This window comes from Thalassophryne amazonica, chromosome 10 (assembly GCF_902500255.1).
Source record: "Thalassophryne amazonica chromosome 10, fThaAma1.1, whole genome shotgun sequence".
Taxonomy (NCBI): Eukaryota; Metazoa; Chordata; class Actinopteri; order Batrachoidiformes; family Batrachoididae; genus Thalassophryne; species Thalassophryne amazonica.
The window spans coordinates 63,527,228-63,542,805 of record NC_047112.1 but is presented as its reverse complement, the minus strand read 5'-3'; the positions used below and the strand labels follow the sequence as shown (position 1 = coordinate 63,542,805).

Genomic DNA, 15,578 nt, shown 5'->3' with positions numbered 1-15,578 from the left:
TAGGTATTCTGCATATTACACGGTATATCAGCGTGCTTCAACGTGCTTGTAACTTACACAAAACTACTCATAACATATTAAACATACACTAGCATATGTCAGCATTTTTTTAATACGGCTGGCATACGGTGGCTAAATTGCCAAGGTGCGACAGGGCCTTTATAAAGATAAAAATATAATGCAATGCTAAAATAACCATGGCCGTATGAGCATTGTCTTCTTTATAATTAGCAGTTGTTTAATTGGTATCCCAGTGCAAAGTATGTTTGTATATATATATATATATATATATATATATATATATATATAGTTATTTACATTAATTATTAAGATCCTACTGCCTTACATACAATTTGTACATGTTCAGTAAAGCCCCTCTATCAATCAGCCAATCAATCATAAACATTACTTACATTACATTATTTACATTTACGAGGTCTGTTAGAAAAGTATCCGACCTTTTTATTTTTTTCAAAAACCTGATGGATTTGATTCACGTGTGCTTGCATGAGCCAACCTTGAACCTTCGTGTGCATGCGTAAGTTTTTCAAGCCTGTCGATTGCGTCATTTGCTTGTAAGCAGCCTTTGTGTGAGGGTGGGTGGAGTCTCTCGTCGTTTTTTCTTTGCAAGGAAATGACGGAACAACTGGAACAGCGCGACTGCATCAAATTTAAAAAAAATTAAAAGGTCCGATACTTTTCTAACAGACCTCATATGACCTTTTGACAAGAGCGGAAGACAGCTTTGAGTTTGCAAAAGTTAGCGTGCACGCTGACATCCCTGAAATATCCTGTAAATCCCTCCGGAGGTGTTATCAGGTTACAAAAACAGCATTTTCAGATTTAGAAGTGTTCATTTCTTGCTAGCTTTTACATAATATATGACAAAGATTTGATTTACACACAAACTAAACGGTTTGCAGCTAGCCTGTGACATCACCACACTAACATCCGCGAAATGTCTTGTAAATCACTTTAGAAGTTATTAAGTACCAAAAACAACATTTTCTGTTTCGGAAGTATTTATTTCTCACTAGCTTTTATAGAATATATGAGAAACATGTTATATAAACATAAATTAAGTGGCTTTACAGCAGTGGTGGGCACAGTTAACCAAAAAGTTAGCTTTGACTAGCTGTGACAGTGTCGTGCATGAGCATGCACGACACCGTCGCAGTAGAATCACAACGCGAGCAGCTGGAGCATGTGTAACCACATCGTGCAGCTGCTGTAAAAAAAAAATAAATAAATAAAAAAATACATGCCACTCACATGATTCGAACCTGCAATTTACAAAAGCTCTGACTTACCACTCCAGTACCATCGCTGGCCTATAAAAGGTGCACAAAAATGGCTGAACTCAACAAGGAGATGGATGTATTTAAAAAAATAAATAAAACCACACACCATTAAAAAACTGCATTTTATTGAATCCCTCTTATTAAACGGACAAGTATGAACCGTCTGTTCCTCTGTAGATGACTCATGGTCACAGATGTACAGTCATGAAATGACATGAATGATGCAGTGCGCTCTTATGTCCACATCTGTTGAACCCGGCGTACCCGACCCGACATGCGTGTCTTGTGGATGTTGTGCTGCAGGACAGACACTGCATCATGTGGAACAGGGCTCACGTGGGCGACGTGACATTCAGATCACCCGCTGCGTGTTATGATCTGATGATCCGTATCACCTGGGGCAGCCTGTCAATGTGCGTGCTGTCCGTGCTCTCCAGCCTGTCGCAAAAGTGATATATGTTTTTAAGTATTTCCACGTGAGAACAACAAGCACACACACACGCGCATGTCCATCAAGACATGGCCGTGTTCTGCAGCTGTGATGTCCAGAACCAGAGATGTCAGCTGCTGCTGTTGACAGCCAGCCATGCCCCCTGTCCGTTCAGCGCACAGATCAAGGTGTCACAGGGATGCGCGAACCACACACAACTTCACAGTCATGGGGGTACTTAGACAAATTTCACATCCAACTCAAAAGTAATTGTCACCTGTATTTTTATGTGAAGACAAAACTTATGTGTGTTTTCTACTTTTCTTCGGTGGCTGCACTCAGCTTGACGGGTGAGATGGGCATGCGTAGTTGGGCGGTGCTGCTCATCTCAAGGGGACATGGTCACCTGTCGAGATGAGCTCCACTACCAAATAAAACCCACGTAAGTTTTGTCATTGCATAAAAATACAGTAATAAGTGTCTTTTCAATTAAAAAAAAGTAAAGACGTTGTACAAGGTCTGTTAGAAAAGTAACGGACCTTTTTATTTTTTGCAAAAACTATATGGATTTGAATCATGTGCGCTTGCATCAGCCAAGCTTGAACCTTCGTGCGCATGCGTGAGTTTTTTCATGCCTGTCGGTTGCGTCATTCGGGACGTGTTGACATGCCCAGCTCTCCACAATTTCTTGGATAATCACTCGACTAAAAAGCCACCGAAAGCCGTCTGAATCTTCTGAATGGTGGAAGACATGTCCCGTGAGACTTCCAACACGGACTTGCTTTTGTTCTCCGCCATTGCGGCTTCGTCCCAACACACAAATTCCGCCGCACGTCAATCATTACAAAATCTCCTTTAAGAGTGGAATGTGCCTAAAAATGGCTATGCCCACCTCTTCCGCAATTTCTCTGGGTCACACGACGTCCCGGATCAACACAGCCTTCACTTTGACAATGATCTGGTCATTTCAGCCTGTCAATGGCCGCTCGGAGCGCGGCGCTCCCTCAGCCGCTGTGGGCCGTCTTTAATCCAGTTATAATGGTCCTTAATCCTTGTGATGCCCATAGAATCTTCACCAAAAGCCATCTGAATTTTCCGAATGGTTTCCACCTGGCTGTCTCTCTCAGTTTCTGAAAAAATTTGATGCAGCGCTGCTCCAATCGTTCAGACATTTTCCTGACAATGAAAATCCGACGAGGGGGGGAAGACCAGTGCTCACTCAAAGCCTGCCCACAGGCGAATGACGCAACTGACAGGCGTGAAAAAACTCACACATGCGCACGAAGGTTCAAGCTTGGCTGATGCAAGCGCACATGATTCAAATCCATATAGTTTTTGCAAAAAATAAAAAGGTCCGTTACTTTTCTAACAGACCTCGTATGTAAAGCAAAATATTGTCATTAGATGACGGGGAGCTCAGCTCGGCAAACGTAACTTTCGAACTGCGCTACAGGGATATTAACTTGACGAGGCAGCTCATCTCAACAGACCACCAGCACTGATCAAAATACAATAAGGGCAGTGGCAGAAATGATGAGTAGCATCTGATAATCAGTCACCTCCTACTGGCGATATAGAGATTGGGCAGAAAAACTGTGCTCATTCTAATAAGCATTACTCTATTTGAATATGAGTATGTAAAAAAAAAAAAAGTATTCTATCTAATCTCAAGATGATTCTTCACAGATGCAGCCCCCCCCACCACCACCACCACCACCACCACACACAAAAATCTAATTTAAGACATTATTCCCAGCACCCATTATTCTCCTGAACTGCAAGCATTTTCTGGCTGTTTAGCACCGCTCACATTTTTAGTCAGTGTGGGGTCATTTTTCACTGTACCTGCAAGTCCTGCCCCTCTATGGTAACAACAAAATCATGGCTCGAACTAGGGAGAACTCAAAAATGTTGTTTGTGTGGAACAAGATAATTACAGTGTCATAAATCATAAAAGCAAGGGGGGAAACATAAAAACTGAAAAGAGATGGAATTGACATAAACATCAGTTGCGATCCCAAAATTTATACAGCTAGCCTAAACCTTAACATTAATGCAAAAATAATAATAATAATAATAATAATAATAATACCTGTACATACTATCACAGTCACATATATAGTGCGTCATCAAATAGGAGGAGCTTCCATTCCGCTCGCCGGCTCCGGTTGTCAGTCAAGTTAACATGACGGACCTTGATCACACGGAGCGAGTTGTTGTGGAAAGCTGACAAAAGTCATGAGACGTTCCCAATTCAGGCAGTATCATTATTTGCTGCAGGAGCTGCGTCTGGATGACGGCTGTTTTCAGCGGTCCTTCCGCCTCTGCGGGACCTAGTTTGAGGACCAACTGTCCCGTTCACGCGCGCACATGTAAACAATAAAAAAAAAAGAAGAAAGAAACTCCGCTCCCGCTGCTGTGGGGCTGCTGCTCCCTCCAAAACTCTTGTCATAATTGTGAAATAAAGGACAAAAGAGACATAAGTCCTGCTCACAGGCTGCTACCAGAGACAGGACATGTTGCACCACTTCGCAATGTTCGGAACATTGCCGAAGTGCAGACGAACTTCGTCTGCAGGAGCATCTTCTGATGTGGCGTGAATTTCGCTTCAACATCGACGCATCATTTTCGCTTAAGCAAGATCGAGCGCAGTGAATATTATGAATTTCTTGAAACCTCCTGCCCTTGGGCAGAAACCAGGGAAGCAAAGGAAAGAACAGCTATCACCCTCAAAACAAGCACAGAAGAGGAAGGCTGCTGATGCTGAATATGAGAAGAAAAGGGTGAGGAAAACTTGGCAAGCTTCCTGTAAGAAAAGATGGCCATGGCTGGAGTGTGATAAGGAGAGCGCGGTTGTCTTCTGTGTTACTTGTAGGGCCAGTCCTGGTAGACATCTGGTATGATTTCATACGCCAGTTTAAAAGTCTAATCAGTATGACCTTGTGGAAACCCCATGGTGACAACATTAGCAAGGGAGCTTGGTATATGAAATTTAACTTATATTAATTTTGTAAATGATCAAGAAATAAATTTATTTTTGTATTAATGTCTGAGTGTTGAAAAAATTCCTATCAGTTACCTACTGACATTTTTTTCAAAGTTGACTCACTTTAAGGTTTTTATCATGTAGTAAAAGAATATTGTGTTTGTTTCCAAGTGTTTTTGCATTAAGGAAACCCAATTCTAATGTCTGAGTGTTGATTTAAAAAATCCATATCGGTTACCCCCCGGTTCGGCGCGGGCGTGAAAGTATGGGCCAGTGATATTTTCATCCGGGCCAGTAAAGTTCAAATTCTACTGGCCCTGTGGGCCAGTGCATAAATTGCCTTATTGTCAAGCCCTGGAACTACAGTACACGTAAAAAAAAAAAAAAAAAAAAATCTAATTTAAAGGTAGTGCTGGGCCTTTATTGTGAAACTAGAAATGTTTAGTCATTTTTAGTTATGTATTTAGTGCTGGCCGGTCCTTGGTGAAATAAAAGAAACAGCTCAATAAAATAGATTTAGCACAGTTGACCCCTGACATTCAGACAGGTACGACAAAACAAGCACGTCAGCACATGAGGGAGAAAAAAAAAGTCATTATGAAATGTGTACAACAGTTATATTTAGTATCAGTAGGCTGCGAATTTTGTTAGCAAAAGAGAGAGAGAGAGAGAGAGAGAGAGAGAGAAAGAGAAAGAGAGAGAGAGAGAGAAACCATTGTGACTATACGGAATACGTGTTTTGGGTGAAGGGCAAACTGGAGCGTTAGCTGATGTAATGAAGTTGGACACAGGGAGAAAAGGGATCAAACAGCATGAGAAATGAAGACAGACGCAGATACAATGACCAGGTATTGATGGACTAACCCTTTGGATCCCAACCCAACCCCTGGGCACAAGAATGAAAATTCAGACTGTCTCAAATGAAGCAGTTTCACACATAAGGAAACAGACTCCGTGGCCAGTACCACCTTCACATTGAAATCAATGAGAACCAAAGGGATTATGTGTGGATTTCTGTGGAAATTCCTTATGTCTGAACTTTAAATGAGTAAAAAGGAAGAATGCAGTAGGTGGAGAGGTAGAGCACAGATGAATGGAAGAGAGAACAGTGAGACAGAGGTAAGTTTCCTGGTATTGCAAATACACTGTGGAGCCCTCTTACCAACAAGTGGAAAGCTCGAGTCTAGTTTTCAAAAGAATATCCAAGGTGTGGCATGCACCGCTCTAGTAACAATGAGATTGTAAAGTCTTTACAACCACAGGCTGATTGCTAGGCTCACTTTGACCTGACTCCCCAACTGCATACCGCCTTCTCCTCCAGCAATCTATAGCTCTTCTATTTTTTCTTACCATCTACTCTTTTATTGTTCTGATCTTCTCAAAGCTCAAAACTTTCTCTCTTAGCACCTGCAGTGCCTACTGCCTTTGCATTCTCAACCTTCCAGTACTGTTCTTATGGTATATGCTTTCTCAACTTGACACATTTCATTTTTATTCCTCTAACCATCACGAGTCTTACTCAACACCTCCTACCATGTTTCGGAGACAACGCTGATGAAAGCGTTCCAGTAATCTGATCTGCTGGCGATACAGAACCCAGGTTTCAGCTCCATACAGGAGGGTAGGGACCACAATGGCTCTGTAGACCTGCACTTTTGTGGAAAGGCGCAGTGCATGATTCTGCCAGACTTTCTTTGAGAGTCGACCAAAAGAACTGCTGGCCTTGGCAAGGCGACTGTCTAGGTCCTTGGCAACAGATGCATCCTTTGAGATAACACTACCGAGAACTGAACTGAACTAACTGAAGGAAAAATAATATAGCACCTTCAACTGCACCACAGACCAAAACAGTCAAATGTGGTCTACCAAACACCAGATCTCTCTCCTCCAAGTCCCCCCCAGCAAACGATACAATAATTGATCAACACATTGACCTACTCTTCCCCACAGAAACCTGGTCACAATTTCCCTAAAACTATGATCTGTGTAACAGTTTTTTGAACTATATTATGTGGGCTTAGATGTAGCCCTCAGGGGTGAAGCGGTCTTTCGCTGAAAACACGGATCCAGGTAGAATTACTTACAGAAAAATAAACTATGCAAACGATGGAATTGGATTGGAATGTGAATAATCCCCTTGTGTCTGATGATTTGCGAACATTAATGCTGGATTTTACAGTAAAACTCAATTTGCGACCATAGAATCCAGCATTAAGGTCCGCCAATCATCAGACACACGGGGGTTATTCACTAATTACACTTGGAGCCAAAAATAACCCCGACTGACTGAGTGTACTGATGTAAGTGGTGAAGTGACCTTCAGACAGCCCATGCTCAGCACCTGAGGTTACATCACTTTTATGGCTAAAAATAGCTTTGAATCTGTGTGCAGTTTTCAGATGCTTGTATGGCTAATCAAATTTTAACAGTAGTTGTTCTTTAGCCCTTCCCTCTGCAGTTGTGGGCACCTGTAGGGCTCTGTGTTGAAGAGTCCTGATCACCCCGAGCTTGTGTTCAAGGGGGTGGTTTGAGCCAAAGTGCAGATATTGGTCAGTGTGAGTGGGTTTTCTGTAAACCCCTGTCTGGAGCTGCCCGTTCTCTGCAATTGTAACATCACAGTCCAAGAAGGCTAAATGGTTGTTTCTGGCATCCTCACATGTGAACTTGATATTGGAATCCACCGAGTTGATGTGTTCTGTAAAGTCCTCAACCTCCTGCTGCTTGATTTTAACCCATGTGTCATCGACATATCTGAACCAGTGACTGGGAGAGATGCCTGTGAAAGACGTCAAGGCTGTCTTCTCCACTCGCTCCATGTACAGATTGGCCACAATGGGGGATACCGGAGACCCCATCGCACAACCATGGATCTGCCTGTAGTAATTCCCCCTAAACAGGAAATACGTGGTGTTAAGAGAGATCTCCAAGAGTTGGCAGATGTGGTCTGGTGTGAGTTTGGTCCTTTCAAGTAGAGACACATCCTCCAGCAGTCTCTGCCTCACCGCTGAGATGGCCTCAGCGGTGGGGATGCAGGTGAACAACGATGTCACATCAAATGACACCATAGTTTCATTTGCCTAGAGCTGCAGGTCCTTGATCTTGTTCACAAAATCTTGTGTGTTCTCCACATGGTGGTCTGAGTTACCCACTAGAGGAGCCAAAATCCACTTGAGGTGCTTGGCCAAATTGTATGTGATGGAATCTGTGCTACATACAATAGGCCTGCGTGGCACGTCCTGTTTGTGGATTTTGGGCAGTCCATAGATGCATGGAGTGGCGTCCCCAGGGTACAGTCTGTAGTATGTCTGCCTGTCGATGAGTCCCTCTTTCTCCAGGTTTTGGAGGTAGCTAATGACTTTCTTCTTACAGCCGCTCGTGGGGTCTCTCTTCAGACGTTCGTATGTACTGGAATCACTGAGCAAGTTGTTGATCTTGGCCTCGTATTCTGATGTGTTCAGGACCACCGTGCATCTGCCTTTATCTGCTGGCAGGATAAGGATGCTTTGGTCCTCTGCAGTGCTGACAAAGCTTTCTGTTCTTCTCCTGTGATGTTGGACGGAGGAGGCTTAGCACTGTTAAGCACTGCTATGACTCTTAGTCGGAGGTCCACAGCTTCTGACTCTGACAAACTGTTATGTTTAATGGCTGACTCTACTGCAGTGATGTAATCTACTGTCGGTATATGTTTAGGGGTCAATGAGAAATTTAGTCCTTTAGCGAGCACATCCTTTTCTGTCTGTGTAAGAACCCTGTCGGACAGATTCTTTACCCAATTTTCCCTGTTGTCACTAATTTGTCTGGGTGTATCTTTATAACTAGTCCCACTGAAAGTACGCCTTTTCTGCACTAAAAGGTTGTGAAGCTTCCTGATTTGCCACTCCTTACTTTTTAAATGCTCAGCCATTTGAATTTTAACTATGAACTTTGCGATCTTATTATGGGCCTCTTCCCCCACTAAGGTTTCTAACCTTTTGTGAAGACTATCAAGATTATTTTGGAGGTCTAATATTTTAAAATGAAGCCTTCTAATTCTAAGACCCAAAATCCTCCTAAGGTAATTGTGCTGGATCTTTTCTGCTGTGTGACCTGCTTCTAGTGCCTTTTGCTTCATGCATTTGGGAATAACATTGTTTGGTTTGCATCTCAGGTTAAATCTTAAGTGGTTTCTAAAGTTAGCTATCTTTAATTTTAACAGCTACATCAGGACTCACACAAGTTAAAGACTTGGAAGCAATGATTCATAATCCAGTACAATTTTTTTTTAAAGATAGTGTTGACTGGAGTGTGATATGCCATTTAAGGACCTTTCTCAAGGGCTTAGTGATAAAAAGTAAGTGAATTCCTTTGGCTGCTCCCTTGTTTTCATTCGGGGTCGCCACAACAGATCCAAAGTGGATCTGCACAAGTTTTACACTGGTTGCCCCTTCCTGAGGTAACGCCACATTACACGGAGAAATGTGGCAGGGGTTAGCACTGTTGTCTCACAGCAAGAAGGACATGGGCTCGATTCCCACCTGTGGCCTTTCTGTGTGGTGTATGCATGTTGTCCCTGTGTTTGTGTGGGTTTCCTCTGGGTGCTCCGGTTTCCTCCGCCACTTAAAGACATGCAGGTTAGGTGAATTGGAAACTTTATAACTGTCCAGGTCTCCCTTGCAAAAGAGATCTCGATCTCAATAGGACTAACCTGGTTAAATAAAGGTTAAATAAAAAATAAATGAACCGGGAACTTTCTGCAATGAAACCAAGTGCACTAACCACTTGGCCACCACAATTAAAAAAAAGTCTCAGTTTACTTCAGGCAGGTTAATCTCATAGTAAAACTACTGCAAGATTTGGTTTGTGAGAAGAAAGCACTGCATACAAAATTGGACAGTAACTTGCATGATATGAAAAAATTATGAAGGATGCTAAAACCACTTGTCTCTCTGACCCACTGCTAACTAAACTGTTTCAAGAACTGAGACCATCATTTGGATGCAATATGTTAAATACCATATCCTGCTGTTCATGACGCATTGTTCCTGCTTGATTTTAACCCACTGTGATTAAACGTCCTCTTAAAAAATAAACAACCTGGCCTTGATCCTGGATTGTTGACTAATTATAGAAGACGTAGTAAGTTCTACACAGGCCCTGAAGCCAATCAGGCTGGTGCTTATCACTACTCCATGGCAGGTTACTTCGCCAGCCAAGGCTGGTACCCATTTAAAACTGGATGGACTGGGACAATGCAGATTAAAGGGGTACTACTCACACTATGCACTCTGTACCATGCCTGATCATGTCTGACCCCCAAAGTCCAGCACATTTGACTAGTTTGAGTGCTCCATGTCTAGCACAACTTGCAGAGGTTGCCTTGGGCATGGTCCAGTTGCACTCATGCACAGTATACACCCCTTAGCCGGTGAGGTGATGGTCAAGTGGTCAAAGTGGTGGGCCTGTGACTAGGGATGCACCGATCCACATTTTTTCACTTCCGATCTGTTCCCTGAATTTGGACATCTGCCAATACAATACTAAAAAAATAAAAAATAAAAATCAAGCGTATCCTGTCACAGGGTGACAATTTCGCTGCAGTGAAATATGGGGTACAACAGGACTCTGTTGTAAGTCCTTTATTATTTTCACTACTGTGATAATGACACATTTACAAGCCCATTAATTATCTCATTTATGGAATTTTCTGGCATCTGTGAAAAAATGTCAAGTAACTTCCTATTTCTGAATTCAAAGAGTTGGTGGTCAAAACAGTGAGGTCCTTTGATTAATAAAGAGATCACCAAGAATGCCTTTTTTCACTTGCAGAAAAGCAAATATTCTGCCTACTCTGTCACTGGCTGGTGCAGAGACATTAGTTTATGTCTTAGTTTAAATGGGAATTGAGTACTGCCTTATTTTTGCTATTGGCACACACGAGAACTAGATGTCTTCAAATGGTTTAGAAAGCTGCTAGAGTTCTAAGAATAATAAGGTTTTACCAAATTAACACACTTTTAGCCTCATACCAATGGCTTCCTGTTAATGTTATGCCAAATTTTAAGATTTTACCATTTATTCAAGATTCTTGGGTTTGGCACACACTAGAACTAGATGTCTTCAAATGGTTTAGAAAGCTGTTAGAGTTCTAAGAATAATAACATTTAGCCAAATTAACACAATTTGGTTGAGAAAGCTACTAGAGTTCTAAGAATAATAAAATTTAACCAAATTAACACAATTTTAGCCTCAAACCAATGGCTTCCTCTTAATGGTATGCCAAATTTTAAGATTTTACCATTTATTCAGGATTCTTGAATCTTGAATGCTACATGAAACTCCAATTTTGGGCAGTGTTAACTGAATAAACAAATCTCCAACTAAGAAGGAAGCAAAACAAATTTAATTGATGATACTGAAATGGTAATACCAACTATTAACTTGCCCAAATCACCCCCTACTCCCAATTCATCAAGCTGTCTTTGTCTACTCTGATCTACATCATGGCTACATCAAGCCCGCTCAACATCATCTCCTCAATTGTTATCAATACACAGACTATCTGGGAGTTTTTTTAAACAGAAGAAGCCACTTGAATAAGTGGCAAAAAGCCTTAGAAAAAATGAAGAAGTCCAAATACCGGTTGAGAGTAAACTTCTAGGTATAGAATGTCTAGATGACTGAGAACCTGCACTGACATAAACAGACTTGACACACTGTTCTCTGGGAATTTTATCACTCTGTTCTGTATTCATTTTTACTATTCTGCCAAAGTGCAAAATGAGCTATTCTCAGTTGCAGCTTTCTTGTTATGAATTGCTGTATGTTTTCTGCGTTCTGTTGTCTTGAAACAACAGTTATAGGAAATGGTCACCACAATATGACTGGTGTGGTGGTTACAAAAAAAATGTTTGTGAGTTTGAAATACAAACTGAGGTTTGCACAGCGCAATATCTGACTAACTACTGTACTATCATTCCATGTCAATGCCTAATGTGCTGCTTCTAATTTCCTCTGTGCTCCTCCTGAGCTTGTCTTCTCTTAGTGTGGTCTACAATAAAATCCTGTGGCGTTTTGTTCCAAATACTTTAATTGACAAATCAGACTAGTCAGTGTCACTGGGCGGCCTTTATCCAAAACACATGGCAATGTCAGTTCACTTCACCCGCCAGCTTTTCAATGTTCAACAGGTTTCCACTCTAAAGAACTTCAGCTTAGTCAGGTCACAGAAAAGGATAAAACAGACACATGCAGAGTAACCTTTAGAAGAAAGCCAATCTGATATGTTTGTACTGTGACAGTTTGTATATTATGGCTATGAAATGCAGTGCAACCATGCACAAAAGTAGTGATGGCGATATATGCATTTTTAAAAACTGATATATTGTAACCAGGACTGGGAATATATTTGCCTGTGTGTCTGTGTGAATGTGCTCTCACGTCACTTGTACAGCCAGCTGCAAGGTGACAGTGTGTGCAGATTCCCATGGTTTACCTCATACAGCAGGCATCCTAGCGACCAGATGTCAGATTTGAAGTTGTATCCATTTTCATGTATCCTCTCTGGTGACATGTAGTAAGGAGTACCCACTGGAACACAGAGGGAGATGAGTGTGTAAGAAGGCACAGGACAGAGATAAAGGACAGAAAGGCAGAACAGAAAGGGAGAACAGGATAATGAGAGTGAGCATTGGTATTTTGCATCACAAACCCACGCTTTTCCCGTATCCATAACATCATTGACACAGCTCACATGGAAGAGGTAGGTAGATGACAGATGGAGGTGTATTTTCATTATGTGACACACTCAATAGTTAGAATACTCACCATATTGCAGGTACTGTTAAGAAAAAAAAAGACTAGTGGAAGGCTGCAAGAGTAGTCCCTTTGTTAAGTAAAATTAGACTGAATAGGGCCAGATACCATCATGCACAAGCAATGCAACTGTGCATTCACAATGTTGCATACACATGTACAACAGACAAATGCACTTGCAAAATATTAATAAATTAGCTTTGATTAGTGAGACTGCAATGATCTGAAACAGTAGTCAGAGAAAACAAACAGAGAGCCGAGACTAAGGCTTAAACGTTTGCCTATTTCTGGTGTTGTGGTTTTGAAACAAGATTCCCAAACTACCTTGGTGACTGGCAGAGCTCCAAAGAATCAGACCTTCACCTGATTGGATATAGACACTTAAGCCCATTTCACACATGCATTTTAGCTAGGAACTGGTCCTGCTCTTGAACAAGACATGACAACAGACAGAAATCTGAAAATGTGGCAGTGGTGTTCTTGATTAGACAAATGTGACAACAATAAGCAGAGTACAGGCCACGAAGGAAGATTACAAAGAGGAATTTCAAGTGAGGCAGCAGTTGTTGGGACTACTGAGCTGCACTACAGTGTGAAGTCTCTATTTTTTTTAACATGCAACTGTTTACAATTAAACTCTTGACCCAACAGCAGAGATTTGTCATTTCCACATCATATTTCATCAAGTAGGATATCTGGAGAAGTCTGTTCCCACATGTTTCAGATAAACCCTGTGAGAGATTAAAAGTTATGTGAGAAGGGGAAAAACTGTCAGAAATGTTATCACAACATGAAGCTCATGACTCCGAAACAAACCAAAATATAATTACATCAAACCCAAACTACAGGAGGCTGTGTGGCAGTTTTGCTATGTTGTCTAAACTTTTGTATGTTTCATGTCATATTCTCACTACTATGCTCTGATCTGCATGGTGAACAATGACCCTTGAATTTGTGTTTACCTGACAGATAGTTAATCACTGGGGTGGAAAATCTGAATACGGAACTTGATAGATTAATGAAGATGTTAGTAAGACAGGCCCAAAATTACACTGCCAGAGGATCAAACTATAAATGCTGTAATAATCATTTCTTTCAAATTGGTCTCAGGCAAGGGGTCAGACTAAGAATGGTTCACAAGACACCATGACAAAACGAGGCAGTGAAAATGTGACTCGGCCTGGAAGAAGCCTGGGGCCCCCGTCTGGAGCCAGGCCTGGATTTGGAGCCCATCAGCGAGCACCTGGTAGCTGGCCTTGCCACATTGCGAAGGCAATGTGGACCTTCCATCTCCACCCTATGGGCTCACCACCAACAGGGGGAAACGCTGGTTTTGGGTGCGCGGTCCCATGAGTAGCAGAGAAAGTCAAGGACCAGTGGCACTGGGTGGGTGTAGGGATATTCACAAGTCCCCGGCTAAGTGCCGCTACGTTGGAGTTTACTCCAGTAGATGAGACGGTCGCCTCCCTGCACCTTCGGGTGGTGGGGGGAACTCTGACTGTTGTTTATACATATGCACCAAACAGCAGTTTGGAATATACAGCCTTCTTGGAGTCCCTGAATGGAGTCCTGTATGGGACTCCGGTGGGTGACTCCGTTGTTCTGCTGGGGAACTTCAACGCACACGTGAGTAATGACAAAGACACACCTGCAGAGGTGTGATCAGGAGGAAAAGCATCCCCAATCTAAATCAGAATGGCCGGTTGTTATTGGACTTCTGTGGTAGTCATGGACTGTCCATAAAGAACACCATGTTTGAACATAAGGATGGTCATAAGTGCACATGGTACCAGAGCACCCTAGGCCGAAGGTCAACTTTGTGATCATATCATCTAATCTGAGGCCACATGTTCTGGACACTCAGGTGAAGAGAGGGGCAGAGCTTTCAACTGAATACCGGGGGGTGGGGTGTTAGATCAGAGGGTGGGGGAGGACTTTGCACAAACCTTGTAAGCCCAAACGGATAGTGCGGGTGAACTGGGCTTGTCTGGAGGAGCCCCACTGTCTGACAGATCTTCAACTCATACCTCCGCTGCCACTTCAGCAATGGAAGCTGCAGCGGGGAGCTGTGGTAAAGTCTGGTCTGGTAAAGTCTACTCCAGGGTACTGGAAAGGAGGGTTCAGCCGACAGTCAAATCTCTGACTGAAGAGGAACAATGTGGGTTCCGTTCTAGTTGTGGAACAACCGACTAGCTCTTCACTCTCACAAGGATCCTGGAGGGTTCCTGGGAGTATGTCCATCCAGTCTACATGTGATGTGTGTTTGTGTGCTTGGCAGTAAGTTGGACTCATTTCCAGTGGGGGTTTGCCCTCCACAAGAGGTGTGTCTTGTCACCAATCCTGTTTGTGATATTCATGGACAGGATATCAAGGCATAGTTGGCGGGTTTCCAGTTTGGTGGGCTCAGGGTCTCATCACTGCTTTTTGCAGATGATGTGGTCCTGTTGGCTTCATCGGCCTGTGACCTCCAACACTCACTGGATCGAGTGTGATGAGGACCAGCACCTCTAAATCCAGTGGTGGGCCGTCAGGGCCAGCAGGACCTTCTCTGCTAGCCCTGGAAAATGAAAAAAGAAAAAGTGCAAAATGTCTCAATAAACTATTTAGTTTGTAATTTATTTGTGTAATCTACAATTGAGTTGCTTATATTGTTATTGTTGAGGCTTATCTGTAATTTCCTACTTTAAAAGGTGCCTTGAACAAACCTGTCAAGCTGTTCCTCCTCAGGACCTGCTGCACTGATTCAGCTGCCCTTTTGTTGAAAGGCCACACATATGAGTGACAGCTGGCATGACCGACAGAACTGTCAGCAAACAAAATTTGACATACAATGACAGTACCTCCCCCTGGCCCTGCTGGGTGCCAAGAGATTCCCCCTTGTATTTTCCCAGGATGCTGCATGCAAACTTGATTTAAAAAAAAATAATAATAATGGCAGCCATCTGCTTTCTCAACTTTGGTTGACCTTATTGCTGATCAACTAAAATTGCCTTTTTCAAGGCTTTCTTTCATGGATAAGAAAGAGATAATTAAAAATGGAAACCCCACACCAAACCTGGATTCAGCAGGC

General features: G+C 42.5%; 1 protein-coding gene across 1 annotated transcript in view; it reads right to left on the bottom strand.

Moving 5' to 3' along the window:
- The window catches only part of LOC117518877 (serine/threonine-protein kinase Nek7-like), a 268,541-nt gene that overhangs the window by 48,731 nt on the left and 204,232 nt on the right, over positions 1–15,578 (bottom strand). The window contains 1 exon segment of the mRNA XM_034180120.1: positions 12,189–12,283. Coding sequence (XP_034036011.1) covers positions 12,189–12,283 — 95 coding nt within the window.